The 24,133-nt window shown below is 38.4% G+C and overlaps 1 protein-coding gene across 2 annotated transcripts in view; it reads right to left on the reverse strand.

Moving 5' to 3' along the window:
• The window catches only part of Adamtsl3 (ADAMTS like 3), a 321,149-nt gene that overhangs the window by 207,257 nt on the left and 89,759 nt on the right, over positions 1-24,133 (reverse strand). For both annotated transcript variants that reach the window (XM_048790168.1, XM_048790167.1), the window contains exon 4: positions 8,857-8,984. In XM_048790168.1, the coding sequence (XP_048646125.1) occupies positions 8,857-8,984 (128 nt within the window). The remainder of the gene's footprint in view (positions 1-8,856; positions 8,985-24,133) is intronic.

Consider the following 24,133-nt stretch of genomic DNA (forward strand, 5'->3'; position numbering starts at 1 on the left):
ATCATCATATTTCATTTCCTGTTATTTTGCCATATTTTTTTTGGTGGTGACATTAATATTTTCATTTGTTTTTGACTATGCAGGTTCCCTTTCTATAAATTTCTGGATTAAATCCTTTGCCTGGTTTTCTACTAGTTTGTTTTTGCTTTTGTTTTATTGGTATATAGAAGTTAGTTAAATATTTCAGATGCTTATTCTTTATAGATTATATACATTGTCAAGATTTTCTCTGCCTCTATGTCTTTCCTTAAGGTTATAGTAGTCTTTATAAGAAGTGTTCACTGCGCTTGAACTTATCAATATTTTCCTTCATAACTATTTAAGATCTTTCTATCTTAGTAAAGGAATATTTCATTACCCAGAGATTTCCTTCTGTTTTTTTTCCTAAATATTTTCAAAATTTATTTTTTATAAGTAGACTTTAATCCACTTGGAATTTATTCTTTAAATGGACCAAAACATTTTAGTAGTTTCCTTTGGATTTCAATAGTCATATCTAAGATCCCTGAACTGAATATTTATCTTCCTTTACTGATTTATGATAATATCTTCTATATATTTCAAACTCCTTGATACATATTTGTATTTCTGGACTCTTAAGTTTGCTACTTTGATATATTTGTCCTCATACCACTATTACAAATAAATGTAAAATTTTTAACGTCTGTACAAGTTTCCTCTTTTTATCTTTTTCAAAATTGTTTTTATTATCTTTATAATTCCATTATAATTGGAATTACACCCCATTTAAAGATTAAATTAGGGGAAGTCAGCCTTTTATGATGTTGAGATTTCCTATTTGTGTTTATGTTATCTGTCTCCATTTATTTAGCTGAGCTTTTAAAATCTTCCCTAAAGACTGTGTACACCTTTTATTTAATCTATCACAAAGACTTTACATTTTTTAGTGGTATAAATATTACCTTTTGAAATTTTGCTTTCTAATTAGTTGTTGTTTTCAGTGCTGGGTGTGGAACCCAGGGCCTTGCACATGCTAGGCAAGCACTTTACCATTGAGCTACATCCCTAGCCCTCTATTTAGTTTTTGGTAGTGTAAGAACACAGTTATTTATGCATTAATATTGTTCCCGTAATCTTCAATGAACTATTTTATTAGTATTATAGGAATTCTTGGATTTTCTATTCACATAATCAGATAGTATCTGTACAATTAGTTATTTCTTCTTTTCCAATCATAATACTTTCTATTTTTTTTTCCTTGCCTTATTACACTGACTAGGATCCTCAGTAATGAATACAAACAATGACAGGCATTCTTTTTATTCTTACATGCACATGATATAACAATATAATTTGACCCATATAATTCCCCAATATTTCTCTTTTATTCATACCTAGTATTAAAGAAAATAGAGTTACATTTTACTAGGAAGGATAATATTGACTATACATTGAGTACACCTCTATTGCTGGTTTCCCTAGATTTTTCTTTTCAGTTGTGAGTAAGCATTCATTTTTATCAGATGATAAAAATCATCAATATATCAATACAGTTAACTGGATGACTTTTCTCCCTTGAATCCTCACTGCTGTACCTACTAGTGCTTACTTATGGCAAATAATTCCTTGCCTGTTATCTATTTTAGGATTGCAAACTTATCATAAGAATGGCTCCATCAGTAGAAATCTTCAGGCAGCCTGACTTGGTAGTCTGTCTCTCTAGATCTGTCCACTACTGCCACTCACCACAGTTACAAGATCACGTTTCATGTTAATATTGTCATTTCAAAGCTTCCACAGGCATGTGAGATAGATAACATTCAACATATTTAACACATACAATACAGACAGGTCAATATATTTGTATCTCAAACTCTTGGGAGAACAGTTCCATTGTTCCAAAGTGGAAAATTTATTTCTAATCAGAATTAAGAACCAAGATATTTAAGTTCCTTATCTCTTGGAATGATACTTTTTTCCTGGTCCATCTGTTTAGTAAGTGTATGGGGTCCCTCCTTTATGTTGGGGCTGAAGTTCCATGCTGCTGTGCTTCACATACACTCAAAACTTGATCTCCTGGATTAAGAAGGAATTAAAACTTAACATCCTGGGTTCAAGAGACCATCAAACCCCATTTCCATTGACAGGGCAGGCAAGGAAGTAGTTATGCACTTGCTGGTCTGGCCTTCAGTTTCCTCTTTAGTTTTTGACTCTGTGGACTTTCCTTAATTTCTTGTAGGTTCAACTTTACTATTAAATAGATTTATGTCCTACTTTGCCTAGAATTTCTGAGGGTTTTTATTACATTAAAATCTCTTATATTAAAATAATTATAAATTATTTTAATAATTTAATTATTAATAATTGCAAGAAACAATGGAAAGAATTATCAGATACAGTTAAAGTATATACAATTGCTTCATCATGAGGTTCCTAAAGCTGCTTTTTGTAGCTGTAGCCCCTTCCCTCCACCCAACGCTCTCCTTACCACTAGGCAACTACTAATATGTTTTTCATTCCTATAATTTGTGTCATTTCAAGAGTATTATATAAGCAGAATCATAGCATTCAACTTTTGGAGACTAGCTTTTATTAACCTCATCCTAACTCTCTGGAGAGTCATCCAGGTTCTTTGTGTGTCAATGGTTTCTTTTCATGCTGTGTAGTATTCCATGGCATGGACGTACCACAGTTTAACTATTCACCCAATGAAGGGCATCTGGGTTGCTTCTACTGTTTGGCTCTTAGGAATAAAGCTTCTATAAACATTTATACACATTAATTATGTGAACCTATGTCTTCATTTCTCTGGGATGAATGTCCAGGATTACAAGCCCTGACTTATCCGACAGTCGCATTTATTTTTTAAGAAACTACCCATTTTCCGGTGGCTGTACCAATTTGCATTCCAGCCACCTGTGCATAAGTGATCTAGTTTCCCTGTATCCTTGCCAGCATTTCATGTTCTCAACTCTTCTTTTTTCTTTTTTTAGGCAGTCTAATAGGATTGTAAGGTATCTCATTATTGTTTTAGTTTGTGCTTCTTTAATAGCTAGTAATGATGGCCATCTTTTCATGTGCTCACTTGCCTTCTGTGTGTCCTCTTTGGTAAAATATGGGTTCATGATTTTTATTCATTTCCTAATTACTAGTTTGATTTTTACTTGTTGATTTCCAAGGGTTCTTAATATGCATAGTAGTCTTTAGTCAGATACGCACTTTGCAAATATTTTCTCTCATTGATCTATGCTTTTGCCCTTTTGCCAATACCACTTTTGGTTACTATAGTTACATAATAAGTCCTAATATAAAATAAGCTGATTCTTTTTTTCTTTTCAAAGCTATTCCAAGGTCTCACTGCCTTCCCATATAAATTTTAGAATATTCTTGCTCACATCTACAAAAGACATCTTGATGGTATTTTAAGAATTGCATTCAGCCTATAAGTCAATTTGGGAAGAACTGTTAAATTCACTGGGTTGCGTCTCACAACCAATGAACAAGTTATATATCTCCATTTATTCAGAGTTTCTTTCAATTTCGTTCATTAGCACCTTGAAGTCCTGTACATGTTCATACAGATTCAAACCTACATATCTGACATTTTAGAGTGATTATAAAAGGTACTGTACTTTTTATTTTGGTGTCAAAGTTCATCATTAATAAGAGAAATACAACAGATTTTTTTTGTAAGTTTATTCTATATCCAGGACCTTTATGAATCACTTTTACATTCTAGAAGTTACTTTCTAGATTACTTAGGATATTTCATGTGGACAAAAATGTCATCCACAAAGACAGTTTTACTTATTTTCCTTTCTTGACTTAATTACTCAGGGCAGAATTTTCAGCATTCTGTTGGTGGGAGGAGATACTATGCATTGTTCCTGATTTAAGGGAAAAAATATTCAGTCTTTCACCATTAAGTATAACTATAATGCTAGCTGTAAGTTTTTAGGTGTTGACAAGCTTAGGAAGTTCCCCTCTATTCCTGTTTTTCTGAGAGTTGTTCTTCATAAATTTAATTTTGTCAAATGCTTTTTTGCATCAGCTGATATGGGCCTATGAATTTTTTTTTCTTCTTCATTCTTAAACTGGTTGGATTACACTGACTAACTTTAGATATTGAACCAGCTTTACATCCCTAGAATAAACCCACTTGGTCATAGTGTACAATTCCTTTTATTTCTGAAGGCTATTTGATAGTATTTTATTAATAATCCTTACATGCATATTCACAAGATATATCAGTCTTCAGTTTTCCTATTTTGTAAAGCCTTTCTCTGGTCTCAGTATTAAAGTCATACCAGATTCATAAAGTGAATTGGGAAATGTTCTCCTCCTCTTCTATTTTCTGGAAGAGATTGTATGAAATTTTTGTAAATTTTTCTTTAAATGCTTGGTAGAATTCGCCAGTGAAACCATCTGGGACTGGAGATCGTTTAGAAGAGGGTTTTTTATTGCAAATTCAATTTCCGTAAAAGTTGTGGAGGTATTTAAATTATTTGTTTCATACTAAGGATGTTTTTGGACTCCACAGACCACAAAAGGTAAGTCCTATGAGAGCCATGGGGAAGTTTCTAGAAGCAACTCCATTTGTTCTGTAGACTCACAAAAAGCTCCAGAAGTAATACAAAAGACACATCTGAAGTGGGATAAACTTGGGGTCAAAAACAGCAGAACTGGTTGGAAGTCTTTGTGTGGAGCAGCTAGGTCCCAGAAACCCTCTCTTGCTTCAACCAAAGACAGTGCTATTATCTGAAGTGGGTAAAACAGAAGTCTCTGGACTGAGAACTAACTACAATGAAGGGCCAGAGTAATACACTGAGAACAGGGGTTAAACACAAATTCAGATATTTAATGCCAAGATTCCAGCTTTCTGCCCTCTTGGTTCCTACATGTTGGAATCAGAAGAGCCTCCCTGAGAAATCAGGGTAGTCCCAAACCAAAACCCAGAGACATCATCAGACAACGAGATGGACCAGCACATCTCTTTCCAATTAAGCTCACAGTGCTTTTTCTTAAAGATGAACAAACAAGGGTCACCAGAAGTCACAGAAAAGTCTCTAATGTGAAATAAAGAAATGTTTAAAAATAAATAAATAAATAAACAAACAAGCCAGAAAACAGCAATTTGGAAGGAACAGAGTGGAGTTGTCTCAGGAACTTACCAGATGAAGAAACCCCTACGGCTCCCTGGCTCCCCACCTGGAATTTATGTCCTCAGAGATAAAAAAGAATCAGGCAGGGGCAGAATCCTATTTTTAAAAATTCAAGGAAAAGAAACTATCTCAGAAAAAAATAAAGAATACTTAGTAGGAAATATTTAGTAAAATAGTTTGAAAATAAGTGTAGGTTGATCTCCCAGAAAGCATGGCAAATGGACAAAGAGAAAATTTGAAGAGCTAATGTTCAAATTATTAGAGTTTCAACAACAACAAAAATAGAGGAAAGAAAAGAATAAATCATCCAAGAAATAATTCAAAACTGAAGGGAGTGAGTTTTCATAGTAAAGGGTCCATTAAGTGCCCAATACCGTGGATAAAAATGGACCCACACCAAGACACGATAGTATGACATTTCAGAACACTGGGGGCAGACAAACACTTTCATATGTATCTAGAGAAGAAGAAAAAAAGAAGAGAGATTCTGAATGCTGTCAGATTTTTCAATAAACACCACTTGGTGTTAGAAGGAGGCGCAGCAACGTCCTTAAATTTCTCAGGGAAAATTATTCCTGCATAATCACACACTTGGAAAAATCATCATCCAAATTTAAGGGGAAAGACATTGTCACATACCAGGAAGTTCCTGGAGAATGTACTCCATAAAAACACGAAGGAACTAAGAGAAAGGAAGAGAGGGGATCAGGAAACAGGAGCTGGAACACCGGAAAGAGGCAAACGACACTAGCAGGAGGTCAGAAAATGAGATTCCAGCCTGCTCCTTGAGTTCCTTGCTAGAGATCAGCTAGTGCAGCTCAAGACCATTTAGAATTCTTCAGGAGACGGTAACAGAAAAGATAGATGTGAATGAAATATGTGAAGTGAAAATTAAAATGATGATTTTTTTTTTTTTCTGAGTAAGTCTCTTTCCATTTGCCTACAAATCGACCTTCTTCTTCGACATACCTGCTCTACTTTCCCACACGCTGTTCTCCAAGCATAAAAACCTTTCCTTTCCTGCTCCAAGGTCTTTGCATGTGCTGATCCCAACATCTGATTTGGGGGGGGGGGGGCCGGGTCCTAGAACTCAACTCTTCACATGAGTGACCTTCTCTCAACAGTAAATCATTTCTCAGTGATTGGAATCATAAGAGCCTCCCTGAGAAATCAGGGTAGCCCCCTGTACAGAGGGCTTCCCTTACCACCTGATCCCCCCACTTGACACAATTTCTAACTCTATGTAATTTGAAGCTTCCTTTTGTTTATCATCTTTCTTGCTAGACTGTATGAACCATGCAGATAGAATATGCATTAATCAAATTCACAAGTGTTAAAGTCCTTACCCACATCAAAGAGTAGAAAGAGGACTTGGAACTGGAGACCTAGAGGAAGGACTTGTGGAGATTTCATTGAGAAAGTTATGCTGTGAGCCTATCCCTCACCCTGCCCCATCCAGAGCAGAAGGGATGACTCTGCTAACTCCAAACCAAGAGGAAAAAACTTCAGGGACACCTCTCAAATATGTTTCCCTGGAGACTGCTGGTGTATAATTCACACCTGAGAAACTTGATAGCTGAGAAACCAGCTGCAGCAGCCCTTGTAAGCAGAGTAGGCGCGTCTGTGCTGGCTCCCTGAACTTCGACAGTGTGTTTAGCAATGTGTGCATGTGGGTTTCCTGTGGTCCAGAGATGGGTGGGCCACATGCAAGAAAGAGTCAGCGTGGAGTTGTCTCACCAGGGCAGCCACCGAGGGTGGATACAGGTAAATAATCAGAATATGCCTACCTGGCCAGGAGCTCAGGAAAGAGTAGTATTGCCAAGACAAAGTGTTTAGAACAGCATAAGTCAAGGGAACTGGAGGCAAGAGATCCCAAGAGATTTGGGAGGGCAGGGGCAGCATCTTAGAAAAATCCATCCAAGTGCTCACAGTAGCCAGCTTTAAACACCTGCCAAACCAGAGCACACCCATGCTTGCTCACAATGGTAAAGTCCAGCCCCTTCCCTCTCCTCCTGACCAAATCTTCCTTTCTGAATAGGTGCAGAAAAGACAAAAAGGTGTGCAATTGCCCTTCCTGATCCACAGCATTTGCATCAGTAGCACAGCCCACCTGGGAGAGAGAAGGCATGAACTCACACACATTCTAAGACATGCCACTTGGCAAAAGGATGTTTCAAGCTCAATCAACATCATTTCAAAAATTAATCAAATAATAAATAAACATGTAAGTATTTTGGTTGAACGATAAGAGGATGAATGTGATCATTCATAGCCCTTAATGTATTCCCCTAAATTCTTCTTTTTAAAACAAAGACAATTATATAATATTTAAAAAAAAAAAAAACTCAACAAAGACAAATGCAAACAAACCCCACTCCTTTCCACTATAACCCTATTGTTTAATTGCAAATTATTCATATTCCCCAGACTTGGGAGGTTAAAAGGCACCAAAGTCCTACCTTCCCTACTTTAATTTCTAGCTGAACACCCTCCCTCCAGCGACTTCCCAGCAGTCGGAAGGAACTTATGCTCAACCTAGGAATCTCCTGCTCCCCTGGTCCACAGGTGTGTGGCCCTCCCTTGGCAGGCCTCAACAGGATAAGTACATCCCACTATTGCACCATTTCCCCACTGTACTTCCATACAGCGTTGCTCACCTAGAACAGCAGGGCCTTTACTTCCTCACCACTGTAAAAACATGAGGAAGCAGGCAAACTGCCTTGTCTTCCCAAGACATAAATTTTCATTATGTATAAATTTGAGGCTTCTTTGCTATTTGTCTCCCTGGACTGTAAGAACCATGTGGGCAGGATCTGCATTAGTTGAATTCATGAATTGTTAAACTCCTTACACATAACAGGGGTAGAAAGAGGGTCTGGAGCCAGAGACCTAGAGGAAGGACTAAATTTCACTGAGAAAGTTCGTCCGGTTCAGTTCAATAACCATTTATTGAAGGGTTAAGGAGACTAGAGGACATACTTGGTGGTAAAACAGCAGTCTTATCGAAATCTAAACTAGGGCCTAAATGTCTGCTCTGTACCTCGAGGCTAATCAGTGATAAACAATTTACTCTTTCACTTGACAACATCTTAAATCTGAAGAATGGCTGCCGGAACCTTGGAGTCTTCTTTTGTCCAGGACCAGCACATCAGGCTTCATCAACCTGAGGCTTTGTCTTTAGTAAGAGCTGAGGGAAATTAGCTGGGATTTAAATTGTCCTCTGAGGAAATACCTCAAATTGTCTCAAAAAGCAAGGGGTACAGGCTTATGGGTTTTATTAATGAAGTGATCTTACATTTTACACATGTTATTTAACATATCTAAGATGTGGAAACAGAAATTTTCATTACCTTCTTAATCAATGGTTTGCTCAGGGCAAATGAATCAGAAATGAATTAAAATTGCAGCCACTCAAGGGTGGAACCCAAAAAACATACCATCTTACCTCAAATCTCAGTGATGTAATGTGGCAAGCCTTCTCTTCCTCAAAGCCCATGTGCCTGGTGCCTCGCACTCCTGGGAGGACTGTCTGGTTTGGGTATGTGACCATACACTTGAAAACTAGTCCATTTTTAAACATGGTATAACTCGAGGTTGACTAATATTTCGACCTAGCAGATGTTTTCAACCACTGCCTCAGTACGTACCAAATCCAAGTCAAGGGTTGCCCCTCCCCAGCGCTCCAGAGGCACCAACACGCCCCCCACACAGGGCAGGTCAAGCCACCACTGACCTTCCTGTCAAACACCTCCGCAGAGAATAGGAGGCTCCGCCCCCACAGGTGCGGGAGCAGTCACTCCAGTCGCCCCAGGCATCCCAGTTGCCATCTTTGTCTTCATCAGAGCGAGCGTTTCTTGAGGTCTAGGTGTGAAACACACATAAGGAGTTACAGACACATGTGGTAAAAATATCCCATAGTTCCCCCAGTTTTTCTAGATTCTTCTTCTACATTGCTCTCAGAGACCAAAGTTGCCTTAAAATGTTTTGCTTTAGAATGGCTGCATTTTTAAAAAAATCACACAAGAAAGGTTTGTGCAGAAACTAGCTGGTACACGCATGTCTTTCAACCTTAAGAAGGCTTTGTTCAGATGGTTTCTAAGCTCAGTTTGAAGTATGAAATTTTACCATTTCTAAATTTAAATAATTTGCCTAAATATCTATTGTTTTTCTAAATGATTTTTTTTTTTTTACATAGCAGGGTCCCACCTTGAACCTAAGAAGTGCTCCCCACTGAAATTCCGACTCACCTGCCTGTCAGACAAACTAATGGTAACCCCCAAGGAATACTTCTGCATGAAGATTTCTGGAACTTTCTTAGAGAGAGGTTCCACCTTAAGAAAACAAAGTCAGGTAGATGAGCATAGCTAAGTTATAAAGCTTAGGAGTCCAAGAAAATAGGGAAGGGTCAATTTTGTATATATTTGGTTTGTCTCTGGGACTTACCACCATGTCAGGATACTCTAGGAAAGCAAGAAGAAGAGGAGTTAGTTACAAGGGGAAAATATATAGATAAGAAATGAAGCCTATTACTTAAATAAAGCTATAAAACTTTACTAGGAAAACTAAATCAGATGTGAATAAATGAAGAGACAACCACAGTCCTGAATGGGTAGACTCAATTCTGTAAAGTGCTAATTCTCTCCAAATTAATCTATAAATTTGTAGCAACTCCAATCAAAATCCTAAGAGGGAAAGTTTTGGAAAAGCTTATCTATGGGAATATATATATATATATATATATATAAAACCAAAGGGGGGGGGAGAAAGATGGAATCACCAAATAACCAAGCAATCAATTCCATTTCCAGATGTCTACCTAAAAGAATTAAAATCAGGACTCCTAAAAGATACATGCAAAGCCATGTTTATTGTATCATTGTTCACAATATCAAAGAGGTGGAAGCAACCCAGGTATCCATCAGTAGATGAATGGATAAACAAAGGGTGCTATATTCATATGTACAATGGAATATTATGGTGCCATAAAAGGGAAATCTTGTCACATGCTACAACATGGATGAACCTTGAGGACATTACACTAAGTGAAACAAACAAGTCACAGAAGGCCAAATGCTGCATAATTTTACCTCCCTGTGTTTTCTAAAGTAGTCCACCTCACTGCAGCAGAAGGTAGAATGGCAGCTTCAAGGGACTCAGGAGGGAGAAAGGAGGAGTTAGGTTTGCATGGTTATGAAGTTTCAGTCACACAAAATTAAACAGTTGTGGAGATCTGCTGCACAACCTTGTGCTTGTAGATAACAATACACTTCAAAATTTCTTAAGAAATTAGGTCTCATGCTATGAGTTTTTTTTTTAACTGCAATTAAAAAGATTAAAATAAGGACATGAGAAGAAACAGCCTCAATTAAAAGAGCATAGAATTGATGTAGCAATAAGCAATCTGAGCTATTAAAATTTAGTAAGAGTCCAAAAACAGACCCAAGAATAAGGCTATAGTATAAGAACACAAAACCAAAGTGATAAATGGATTCTTAAAAACCATAGATAGCTTCTTCATAAAATATACCAAAATTAATTACAGACATAGTATAAATTTATATTATAAATAGTAAAACCATAAAATTATAGATTAAGAGTCTTGTTGTTTTCTCTCTATTTTCTTGGAGCGGGAGAGCATCCAATATAGAGTTAGCGTAAGAAAGACGGTCCTAGATATGTTAACAAAGGAAGAAACTATAAAGGGAAAGACTGATAGGTTTAATTACATTAAAATTTAAACACAAAGTATTTTCTATCTCTTCAACTTCAGAAGACAGTAGTGGTCTATGAATATACACTCAAAAATCAAGTAGAAAATGTAACTATGTGGGCTACAAGGCCTCACATCAGATGGCCTCTAAGAATACTGGAGGTGGGATGAGGAGCCAATCTGCTGAGAAGAATCACAACTGAATGTCTCCTTTTCTCCTATTATAAAAAACCAGGCCTATAATCCCAGTAACTCAGGAGGCTGGGGAGGCAGAAGGATCACAAATTTGAGGCCAGCCTCAGCAACTTAGCAAGGACCAAAGCAACTTATGAAAAAATATGACAAAATGGTAAATTTGATAAAACCAGATGGTGCTATTTTGGATGCCAGCTAATTAATTTCTAATTGTTGTTTGAAATTTCTTTTTAAAACTATGTGTAATCCCAGCAACTGGGGAGGCTGAAGCAGGAGGATCCCTAGTTGGAGGACAGTCTCAATAATTTAGCAAGACCTTGTCTCAAAGTGAAAAATAGAAAGGACTGGGGATGTGGCTCAGTGTTTAAGTATCCCTCAGTTCAACCTCCAGTATCAAATAAATAATAAAAATATGTGTTTAGGGCAAAACGAAATCACTAAATAAAAATAAACATATGTTGTATCTTTCTTTTGGAGGGGGTGATACAAAAATAATTAAATGAGAGATCTGTAAAAAGGACCTTCAAAAATGAATTGAAGAAATCATGACTTGATACTTTACCTCTGAGCTACATCCCCAGTTTTGTTTATTTTTCAATTTGAAACAGGATCTCATTAAGTTACTGAGGGTGTTGCTAAATTGCTGAATCTGGCCTCAAATTTTTGCATCCTCCTGCCTCAGCCTCTGAGTCACTAGGATTGTAGGAATGTACCACCATGCCTGGCCTATATCATTTTTAATTCAGGTGAACTTGTACATGCATAGAGAAAGGAGTGAAAATCAAATGTTATTGGATCACCTCTAGGAGAGTGGGCTTTGAGCGATTTTTAACTTCTTTTATTTTGTTTTTGTTTCTGTTATTTTATGCAATCTTTTTAAAACAAAACACATAATACCTTAATTAAAACTAGTTATCAAAGAAACAAAAAACACATCCTACTGGTACACGGAAAAGTTCAAGTCAACCAGAGTTTAACGGGTGGGTTCTAAGCTGGAGAAAGGCAACGTTTATAAAGGAAACTGTGAGGCAAATCATAAACTGCAGCATGTGACCGAACTAGATATTGCCCAGGTTTCCTTAAGCCCTTAGGCAAGTTACCTCATCCAACCAAAAAATAAAAATTAAATTAGAGGGATCTGTAGAAAGAACCTTCAAAACTGAAATGAAGAAATAATGACTGGGAGCAAAGAGGGCGTTTTCCAATAATTTTCACTCTGGTCTCACTGGTCCCCAGGTTTCATGGCTTCTTGCCAAGCTACCTATTCAGAGCACAGTGGGCAGTCCTACACGAGGCAATATTTCAGGAACAGTCAAGGGAAAGGAAAGGATAAATATCTGGCGACTGATCAAATCTGTCATCGGGACCAGGGGCTAATTAAACCCATACTATTTACTGTTCTAATTAGACCACTGTTCAGTTCAGTTTTCTACCCTTAAATGTCACCAAACATAACCGTGCTCTGCCTATAACATAATATAGAACATAAAGTTTTAATTCATAAAAAATACAATAAGCAGTTTAATACATTCATCTGGACATTTAGGTTAGGTAAGTCCAAATCATTTAGGTAAATGTCTAAAATATACACAGCTGAAACTGATTTTTCATTTTGCCACTCGATAGATGGATAGGTGGAATGTGAAAAGTTGAAAAACATCATCAAATATATTTTTAAAGGAAAGCTGACAGTTGGTTGCAGTATCGTTTTGTTTTTATTTCCCACTATCCCATCTGTTCAGTTTATACTTAGAATCACGTTTCTCTCCATGACTTCTCCACCTTTATTTACAAAAAAAAATTCTTGATTCTAAAATAATTAAAATAGGTATGCTACAAAATACAAGCATTTGGTTTCTCTGATTGGATCAACTGGATGCTCTCCCACTCCAAGAAAATGGAGAGAAAACAGCATCTCAAGAGGTGCCTTCAAAGTTTTCTCATCTCCTTGGCCATGAAGATGGTTGGATTTTGCTTGGAAACCCCCATGCCACTCCCTACCAGATAGCCCTGCAGGTCTTTTCGTGTATTTTTCTTTATCCACAGAGTGGCAATTATGTCGCTGATTTCTACCTAGTTCTCTCTTCCCTTTGATCCTAGCAGCAAAATGATAACAAGCATTCAAAAAAAAAAAAAAGTCTATTGAAGCAGAATGAAGCACCAGAGTTGCTTCATAAAACACGTGTGTGTGTGTGTGTGTGTGTGTGTGTGTGTGTGTGTATGTGTTCCTTACAATAAGAAGAACTTGCTGCCCTGGAACTTCCATTCCTCTAGAGTGATGGGCAAGTGGGTTGGGAGCCTCCTATGCAGCAGAATCCTTCTTAGAGCCTCCCAGATCTACTGCCTTCCACTTGCCTTGCTCTTTCAGGACTGTGTTCAATCTCTGCATACATTTATATTTGCAAATTTTTTATCCAAAAATGTAATGTCCAGGCCAGGCACAGTGGCCCACATCTGTAATCCCAGAGACGGGAGAGGCTGAAATAGGAGGATCACAAGTTTGAGGCCAGCCTCAGCAACTTATTGAGGTCATAAGTAACTTAGTGAGACCCTGTCTCAAAATAAAAAAATATAAAGGGCTGGGATGTGGCTCAGTGGTTAAGCACAACTGGGTTCAATCCCTGGTATGTATGTATGTATGTATAAGTAAATAAATAAGTAAGTAAGTAAATAGAAATAAAAATGCAATGTCCAGAATACAACAGTGTATCTAAGAGAAACAGAGACCACACATTGTCTCTCTGGTCCATGTTTCTTTTCATGAATCCTAAGCCTTAGCTCCTCTTTCCTTCTCCCCTTCCTCCCTCCCTTCTCGCCTTCTTTCGTTCTTTCTTCCTTCCTTTCTTTTTCAGCCACATTTTTTTATTGGAATTCACTATGGAGGCAATATCACATAATGGTTAAAAGCTGTTTGAATCTGGATACATTTCTTAGGCTTTCTAAAACTCGTCTATTAAATGAGATGATCACCATTGCCCAAACAGGATTTAAAGCAAATATCATACAAAATAAATCACACAGCATCTCAATAAATGTAGGTGGCGAATGTCTCAATAAATGTCCGCAAGCGTTGTTCTTATTCAAAATAATGTTGTTGTTTTTTTCACAACGACGAGGATGGTAGAGCCAGCTCTGTTCCATTTGTGCTTATGCAAGACTTAACATTAATCACTACTGAATTTCCTTTTGTTGGTTTTGGCCCAGGATACCAGCCTGTTGAGGTCTGCTTCAGCCCTGATCCCATCGCCCATCTGTGAGCCACTCTGCAGTTTTGCAGCGTCCATGTGTTCACCCGAGTCGCTGATAAACGTGCTGGACATAGCTCCCTAATCTTACAGAATTCCATTAACACATATTTCTACTTTTTTAAAAAAATAGTAAGCAGACCATAAAGTCACGTAAGCAGCCAACTAATCAGACTTGGAATCTGTGAGCACAGTTTAATGTTACAATAAAAATATGAAACAATACCAATCACTGTGGTCAAATGGCAGGAGGCAGGGAGAGTAGAAATCTGCTGTGAGGAGGAATTGGACCAGGCCTGGGGGAAGTCAGCATTCTCAGGCTGCAAGGTGGTGGTGGCCAGCCTCCTGAGAGAAGAGGTATGGAGCAGTCTCACGTGGCCAGCCCCAGCCCAGACATCCAGTGACAATAAAATATAGCCAAAGTACCGGCCCCATGGCCTCGTCTTTGACCTCAAGCAACTTCTATGTTTATCAGTTGGGTACCTCTGTTCACATTGTCAAGCAATTATTTAAATTAAATTAAAATTAATTACTTGATAAGGTTAATTGTTTCCAAACTCAATCCAAGTCTGACTTCATCCAAGTCTGTGTCCCTGCCTGAGTGTAGACCTGATGGTAAGGCCTGGAGGAAAACCAGAATTGTGTCCTAGGTGAGGCAGCTTCTTCTTATGTATGGAGTGAGTCCTGCATGCCAGCACTTCTCCTGCCTTCTCTTTCACCTTCTCCACAAACCCTGGAGGTGAATATTCCCATCCCCACTTCCTAGGTGATCCACCATGATTTCAAGAACCACATGTTCCAGAGCCCAAGCAGAACCTCTTTCTGACTTGCCCTACACAAATCCTCTTTTCCTCATGGACCTCTGTTTCCCCCACTGACTGGTGTTTTCTCCACTTCCCTCTCGCCTCCAGGAATCCAGTCAAATGCAGCAGCCAACCCATCATCACTCGCATTTAGCATTTTGCATCATGGATCAAACACATCTGCTGCTGTGATCCACTGGACCGCAACATTCTTTCTATATCTCAATGAAGTCTTGGACTCTCCCCACCCTTATTGTAAGCAGAGCTGTACTTCTGGTTTCCTAAAGCATTTCATTTTATCTAGGTTATTTCATGAGGAATGCACGTTCCTGACTGACACTCGTGGACTGGGACGCATTTGCTCATTTTCTCACACAAACATGCACCAAAGGCTCTGTGCTTGATGTCCTAGGAGGACAAGCATGAAACTGGCCCTCAAGTAGCTCTCAAACCAGTGAGCAGCAGCAAGAGAGAGGTAAAAGGACATAGTGTGGCAGTGTCAATCCTCATTTGCCTAGGGCAACAGACACAAGGGACCCAGGGTGAGGAGATACTGCAAAGAGAGACATTTCTGGAGCATTGGTTAAGAGAGCAGGGACAATGGTTTTCCCCAGGGCGCACCAATTCTGCTAGAACCATGGGCACCCCATCATCTCCCACAGCACAGGTTACATGAAAGGTTCTATTTATTTGCTCATCTCTATTTCTTAATGTTAAAGAATGAATATGTCTAGTTTGTGCAATGAGACACTCAGGGTAAGTTCTTCTATTTTAAAGGGGGAAAGTAAAACACTAAAGGGAAAACTATAAAAACACACCCAAAGAAACAATATGCACTTTGTGTTGTTTGGTTAATACTATCAGGCTTAAAGATCTCTTAGGAAATCATATTTTCCTAAGTAAAGTTCTAGCTAGGGAATATTTTTGGATGAAAAATTCAAAAAAAGATATTGTTTACTCATTATATAATAGGACTTGGTAAAAGCCAAGAATATTGTAGGAGTGTGTTCACAATCTCATAGAGACTCAAGCACTGCTTGCCCTTCTTGGATCCCGAGGCATAAATCAAATCATAAAACATTTTCCTGACAAGTCCTTAAATCTATGACTTATAATGAACAGTACAGTTCTACCAGTCTTGCTAAAACATGAGTAATTAAACGCAGATTTCACATATAAGGTCACTTATTGGAAATGCTATATTAACAGCTCTATATTAAAAACAACCCCAAATAAAATGAGTTCCACTGGGATATTACTTCCCAGACATCAAATAAAGGTTCATTCCAGTGTTCCCACAAAGGTTATTTAAGGGGATCTCAAATGACTTAGATTTTGTTAACAGTAAATACATTCTTTCAGGTTAATACTACCTTCAGATCTTGAACAACAAAAAATTAAAAATATGAACTGGGTAAATGACATAAAAATGTCACTCAAGCTGTCATACAGACTCAGCAATTCAGTTCAACCTGGACTGTCAAATACCAACATGTCTATAGCTGGGTGCTAGGTACCATTGAGAACTGCTGCTTATTCCTACCCCTTACCCCTCACTTTTCCAGCCCAGTCTAATCTTTTTTGAGATACACACACACACACACACACACACACACACACATATATATATTTTTTCCTTCAAAACTCATTACCCTGAGAGCCAATGCCCCTAGAATTTGGTCTACCCTTTTCCTAGCCCATGTGTTCCCAATTATTTTACCAGCTATAAATCCCTCACTGATTTCTCAATTGCTCAGGACACATGTGCCACACCTGGAGGCTTTCTCTACCTCCCTCCCCAGCTCCATTTCTCCCAGCTCCTTGCTCGCATTCTATCCCAAACTCCAGGCACACCATATTTCTCAATGATTCCCCAAATATAAACATGTTTGCTAAGTCCTGTTTGGAGTTTTAAGGACACACTACTGAGTTAGGAGTTTCATAAGGTGCAGCTCCCCAGGCTGTATGGCTGCCAAGATGTGCTGGAGACCTGCGTGCTGGGTGGGGTGAAGGCAGCCTCAGCTGTAGGAATCGGCTGCCTGTGAGAAGCTACCGGCTTTGGTCAAGAATCACAGTGCCCAACAGCCCACAGACAGCTGGGGAAATAAACCCACCTCTCTCCTTTCCAGTCCCCTGCAATATCACCATTGGCCAAGTCCAACCAGAAAACAGAGAGCAGAGAGACCACAGATGCTATTCATACAGGTCAGCAACCCGGGGGTGGGGGGGTGTGCAGCACAGGCTGGGGAAGGGTGGAGAGTGGAACTGTAAGGCGGAGCAGAGCTTCCAGCACAGTAATTTACTGGACCACCAAAACATTTTAAAGCAAAGGAGTGACTTCAGCAGATTGTATTTTGGAAAAATTACTCTGGCGGGAAGGAGTATGGAGAAGGATGGAAGCAGCAGATCTTCACATCAGAAGGCCGCCGCTGAAATCATGCACACCAGAGCACAGGCTCGTTGTTGGTAGCACCGTGTGTAAGAGATGCAGATAGGAAGCTGGAAGGCACAGGAATCCATGGGACCTGGCAGCTGGCCAGACAGAGGAGGAAAGAGGTGCTAGGCCCACTCCTGGGCTTCCATGTTAAGTGACTGCAGTAAATACTAATCTCATTCATGCCTGATGACTATTTTCCACCCCACTCTTGAAGTGAGATGCCAGTGCTCTGTGTACAGGATGAGAGTAGTGACCACAGTTACTAAGACAAAGGGAGAATGATGGTCCCCAGGAGGCATCTGATCACATTTACTTAACTATAATCGTCTATTTTGCCACATAAGAAAAAAATTATTTGCTAAGATTTAAACATCTAGAGATTTCACATAAAATTCTAGTTCTATCACGTCTCAGGAAAATAAGAAATATTAAAACAGGATTCTCGTCACAGAATGGCCATCATTAAAACAAACTGAGGCCACATAATTTTTAATGGGCACATGCCTCGAGTTTGCAATGAAAACCACAATGAAATATCACATCACACCCAGTAGGATGACTGTTAGAAAACAAAACAGGAAGAAACAAGCCTTGGTGAGGATATGAGAGACGAGTGACAGTGGGAAAGTGAAAGGTGCAGCCGCTGTGGAAAATGGTACGGGGGCTCCTCAAAAAGGTCAATGCATAATTACCATGTAATCTAGCGATTTCACTTCTCAATATCTACCCCAAAATAATTGAAATCAAGGATGCAAACAGATACTCGTACATCCATTTTCATAGTAGCATTATTCACAATAGACGAAAAGGGAAAGAACCCATATGTCCACCAAAAAATAAATAGATTAGCAAAATACAGAATATGCATCCAGTAGAAGAGGATTAACTTTAATAAAATATAAACTTCTACTTCCCCCCTCACCTTGTTGTGTGTTAGCATCCACATTTCAGACAGAACATTTGATCTTTGGTTTTTTTGGGATTGGCTTATTTCACTTAGCACAATAGTCCATTTACTGGTGAATCCATCTATTTATTGGTGAATGTCATAAAGTCATTCTTCTTTATGGCTGGGTAATATTCCACTGTGTATATAAACCACAGTCTCTTTATCCATTCATCTGTTGATGGACACCTAGGTTGGTTCCATAGTTTGGCTATTGTGAATTGTGAAGAAGAGAAGTTCAGTGGTTTCAAAAAACAGGAATAAAGGGAAGGGAGCAGGGGTAGAAACAGGAAAGACAATGGAATGAATATGACATAACTTTCCTATGTACATATGAATACACCACAGTGAGTCTCAACGTCATGTACATCCACATGACTGGGTACAAATTAGAATAAGATATACTCCAAGATTGTATAAATATGTCAAAAGAGACTCTACTGTCATGTACAACTAAAAAGAACAAATAAAAACATTTTAAAAACTTTTAAAAGGAATGAAATGCTGGCACATAGGTGAACCCTAAAGACATTCTGCTAAGTGAGAGGAGCCAGACACAACAAGACAGATGTGTATTATGTCCCTTATGAGTACCTAAAGTAGTCAAATTCACAGAGATGAGAAGTCAGTCGAAAGGCAACCATAAGGGCCTGGGAGAAGGAAAGGACGGGGAGTCACTGCCTGAGGGTAAAGTTTCAGGTTTACAAGATGAAAACAGTTCTGGAGACGGATGGTGGTGGCAGCCACGTGACCACGTGGATGTGCTTGATGCCAACAAACTGTACCCTTAAAATGGTTCAAATGGCAAATCTGTGTCATGTGTATTTTAACACATGCACTCACGTGTGCATACACACAAACACAGACACAGTTAACAACATCATCAAATGTGGGGAAAAAAAACCTCAGGAAATTCAATCTTTCTTTAAAAATTTGATGATGAAATCCAATTAGCCAGGAGAAGATTCAAAATTTTAAAAACAGGGTTGTGGCACTCCTGTAAAAGCAATGGTGATGAACACCATCCATTTAAATATTGAACCCGGAATAAACTACAGGAGAATGAGGGTTTTAGAAGAGAAACTATACTCGGTTACATTAGTACATATAATAATGTAATAAGTTTGGCAGATAAATGGAAGAAAGTTGTAAGGAAGTCAAATAACATTAAGATTTAAGTATGACAATTTTAAAACATAAAACTTCTAACCTCCTAATGTTTTATAATCTTCTATGGTATATTTGGAGATATCTTTGAGGAAATAATTTTTTTCTACTATGATGGAATATTCGTCTCAAGCTTAGCAAATCTTTCAGTTTCACCCCATTTCCTCATTTATTAAATTCATACAAAATTAAATACTTTTAAAATGTCATGCATCACATCATAGCATTTTTATAGAACTCTGTTCAGAACGATACTACTCAAATATGAACGTTAGCTATTTCTAGGGAATGGGATTTGAGGGTTATTTGTTGTTCTCTTTGTACTTTTTCTGAACTGCTGAATTTATTTTTAAAAATTTGACATTTTTAAAATGTTAATTATTCTGAAATACAAGTCAGTTCAATTCTGGTTCAACAAGTCATTCACTGGGCCTTCAAAACCCCGGGTAATTCAGGGTCTCTTTGGTGAGTGCTTGCCAAGAAGTCTGTCCTGGAGACTGGCAGGCCTCTAAGCAGTATTTATGGAAACTGCCTCGGGGTATCTCAAGGCTGATGGAACAAGGCCTGCAGCCAGATGCTACAAATTATTAACTTCCAGCCCTACACTTTTCAACCAATGTTCTAGACTGTGCCTCTCAGCTGGACGGTTCTGTCCTGCTGGAGACATTTTCAGTGATCACAACGGCGGCAGGGGGTCAAGACTAGAAGTAGCAGGTAGAAACCTGTTGCTAACCATGCTGCAGTCCCCAGAATAGCCCCTCACCACAAAGAATTTTTCTAACCTACAATGTCAATAGAGGTAAGGTTGCAAAAAACTGTTCACACATGCAAGCCTCTTGACTCTTACAGTGATTTCTACTGGGTAACCTGAAAACAGAAATCTTTTCTAAACAAACTGAACAACCAAGGATCCTTAAAATCTTGAACTTTCAGATAAAGAGATGACAATGCAAACTGCCTTCCTTCTGTTCTTCAACTGGAGCAAAATCGTACCCTGCACGAGGACAGGGCTTCTCAACATGCACAGGTGGACTCCTACTGAACACTTTATATATGCATTCCTGAACTCCATTAACAACCACAAAGTCATCCTACGGAGCTTTTAATTTCAACATACCTCAAACCATACTCAAAGCATTCATATTTGACAAGCTAGAGTGAGCTTTTCTTTCCAAGGCAAAAATAGGCAAGTTTTTCATGCTTAACGATATCAAGTTTTTTTTAAAAAAAAAAATTCTTTTCTGACTTCTCCTGATGATTTACTTTCATCCATGGTTAGCCATTTTCACATAGAAAAACACAGGTTGGTGCCAACAACTCATCAAGAATATTACCCAGACCACATTTTAGGGGCATAGGCTTTAAATAAACTCCCACAAGAAATATGATTTGACATTTACTGAAGTCGGCCAGGAAAAAAGCCAGCATGTTTTTGGGGAGATACCAGGGATTGAACCAGGGTGCTTTACCATTGAGCCACATCCCCAAACCCTTTTTTATTTTTTATTATGAGGTAGTGTCTCATTTAGTTGCTTAGGGCCTCACTAAGTTGCTGAGGCTGGCCTTGAGCTTGCACTCCTCCTGCCCCAGCCTCCTGAGTCGCTGGCATTACAGGTGTGTGCCACTGTGCTGGGCTAGAAGCCAGCATAGGCATATATGTTGTTGGGCGTATATGGTTACTGGCTATTTATTAGATAGTGCCAAGATGGAAAAATCTCCATAATGTCAGAAATTCTATGAAACCCTAAGTAACTGTTGGAAATAGGTTGCTCCTACCTTGTGTCTCTCCTTCTGCATGCTCTAGACTGCCCCTGGGTGGTATGTCACCCCAAATGATAGAGCAAACTGGGACAGGGAAATCTGCACCCCAGAGACTGGTGGCACAAAGTCTGGAAGAGCTGACACCAAAATCCCAATCCCTTGACTATAAACGTGAGGTGATTCTCCCTGGTTAGATAACAACAACCAGTCTAGATGACTGACAGATGGTTGGGGCTCAGAACCAACACGTCTTCCAGAAGGTTAGCCAGGGTTTCACAGGTTAAGCAAAGTTAAAATCCACTTACACACTAAGTAACATTCATCAAGCCCCATTTAGTGAGGGTCCTCACAAAGGTTAATCTAGTTGGACTGTTGAGGAAAGTACTAAGTGCTGAGAAAACAGGGAAAGACAAATCTGGAACACTGTGTGTGTGTGGGTGTGTGTGTGTGTGGGGGGGGTTCCTAGAGAGGGTATCACTTGAGCTGCATCTTGACAAATGAGGAAAAGTTTCACAAACCTGACCCATGGGTGGAAATATCTGTATTAAGTCTAGTGGGTTGTATACAGAGTTATCAAAGAGATGTGGTAACTTTTAGACAGTTGTATCACTGAAGTTAGATTCTTCTCTACCTTCATCATTTGACCTTGAATTTACACTCACCACATGTTAAGAGCTTGTTAGGCATGTATTTTAGATAGTGCCAAGATAGAAAATCTCCAAAATGACAGGAATTCTATGAGGCAATGATATAAATAACTGTTGGAAATATGGTCACAAAGCTGAAAGTTAAAGCCAAGTATTTTCTTGGGAAAGAAAGCTTACATGTGTATGATGAACACACACACACACACACACACACACACACACGCACACACACGCACACGGATACATGACTGTACATTAACCATTCATTTGATTTAATCATGTATTTGATAAACTTTGAGAATATCCAGTATGGAATTTTTTAGACAAGAATTTAAACTTCCAAAATCATCAAAAAGAATAAAGTCAGTAAATATATGACTGATATGTAATATCAAATAATCAAAAATAAAGAAAATGCTGAGACTATACCAAACAATGTAGACATGATAAAGGAATGAGACAAAAATTTCAGAAATGAGGGAAAAGATACACAAAGCAGGGCATTTTTCAGCATTTTTAATTCATTGTACTCCATGTCATCGATTCAGTTTTCCACAATGTTAACTTGCTCCTTCATGGCATTTAGGTAGTATCTAAGTCCTTCTATTGACTCACTTGCTTATGTTATTTATCCTTATTTTATTGAGGCATAATATCTATACATCTTTTAGTACATGATAATAATTCAATACATGTGTACAATGTGTAACAATCAAATCAGGGTAATAAGTGCTTCCAGCTCTTCAGCCACTAATCATGGTTATGCGCTGGGCATTTCATACTCTTCTAGACATTCTGAAATGTATCACCTCACTTTGTTGCTTCAGATGTGCAATATATTCTTTAATTTCATCAAAAACCAAAGAAATCCTAATTTAAAAAGTATTCATTTCCTGCAATAAATTACCTTTTTAATATCATTCCTTTACGTCCTTAGGATATAGTGGGTTTTTTTGTTGTTTTGATGCAATCTTTTCCCATTTCTCATGGGCTAATCGATGACTTTTACCCCATGTAGGAATAAACTATTCTAGACTGGTATTTATCCTCAGAAGATTAAAGGTGCATTCTCATTGGTGAGGTGGATTCTCATTCCTCATCTGGACACCTTGGGAAATTTCCTTATACATAGGGTCAGGTGGTAAGTGAGGAGTCATGCCCCCAAAGAGAAGATCACTTCTGAAGTTTCTCCTCTGCCTTTATTGAAGACCCTGCATCAAATCATAAGGTGTCCATACATAGTTTTCTGTTCACACCAGCCTCCATGGCATGTGTAATGCATTTACTCACACAGCTTCCCATCTTCTTGGAAAAGATCCCCATTTGGGAAAAAAATCTATATCAGAAAAAAAGCACCAGCATGCACAGGTTTGTGTCTAGAATGGCTCCTCTTGTGCTTGATTTACTTGGACCAAGAGCTTCCAGTACCCACAATGGCTAACAAGGCTCCAAAGAGGATCATATCCACCTATGTATCATTTGAGACACTTTCAAGGCCACCATAAATTTGATGCTTTGAACCTACTGGATGACTTCTAACACTTGGTTAAGTCGATATATTGGTTTTTCTTTCTGTCCATAATGACATAAATGCAACGTTTTTAATAACTTTGAAATTATATTCCTCAACGGCTTGAAGCTACAATTCAGCCTCACCTAATTAATTTAGTCCACTAAGTTTACATCCTTCAGTGCTCAGTTCCACTGTTACCTCCTCAGGGCACCTTTACCTGAGGTTAGTCTGTATTTACAGAGCAAACCATGTGACCATCTGATCAACATCTGTTTCACTGACTAGACTGTAAGCTCCGTGAAGTTTTGGCTTCCATCTGGTTTTACCTGCCAAACTAAAGTAGCTCTAGTAGTTAGTACAGTGCTTGACATCCAAGGCATTTAATATTTACTAAAGAAGGGCATGAATTAACAATTTAGTTAATGAACTAACATGGATAGATTGAGTACATTCAATAATAAATGGATTTGGAGAAAAAGTCATATTTTGAGTCAATTAATCAAGAAATGAAAGTTTCTTCAACAGAGAATTCTCTAGGAATCATTTTGAAACAGAAGAGGGCCAGAGCCAGGACCTACTAGTGAGC

Source organism: Marmota marmota, unplaced genomic scaffold, assembly GCF_001458135.2.
Source record: "Marmota marmota marmota unplaced genomic scaffold, marMar, whole genome shotgun sequence".
In the NCBI taxonomy this organism is placed as follows: Eukaryota; Metazoa; Chordata; class Mammalia; order Rodentia; family Sciuridae; genus Marmota; species Marmota marmota.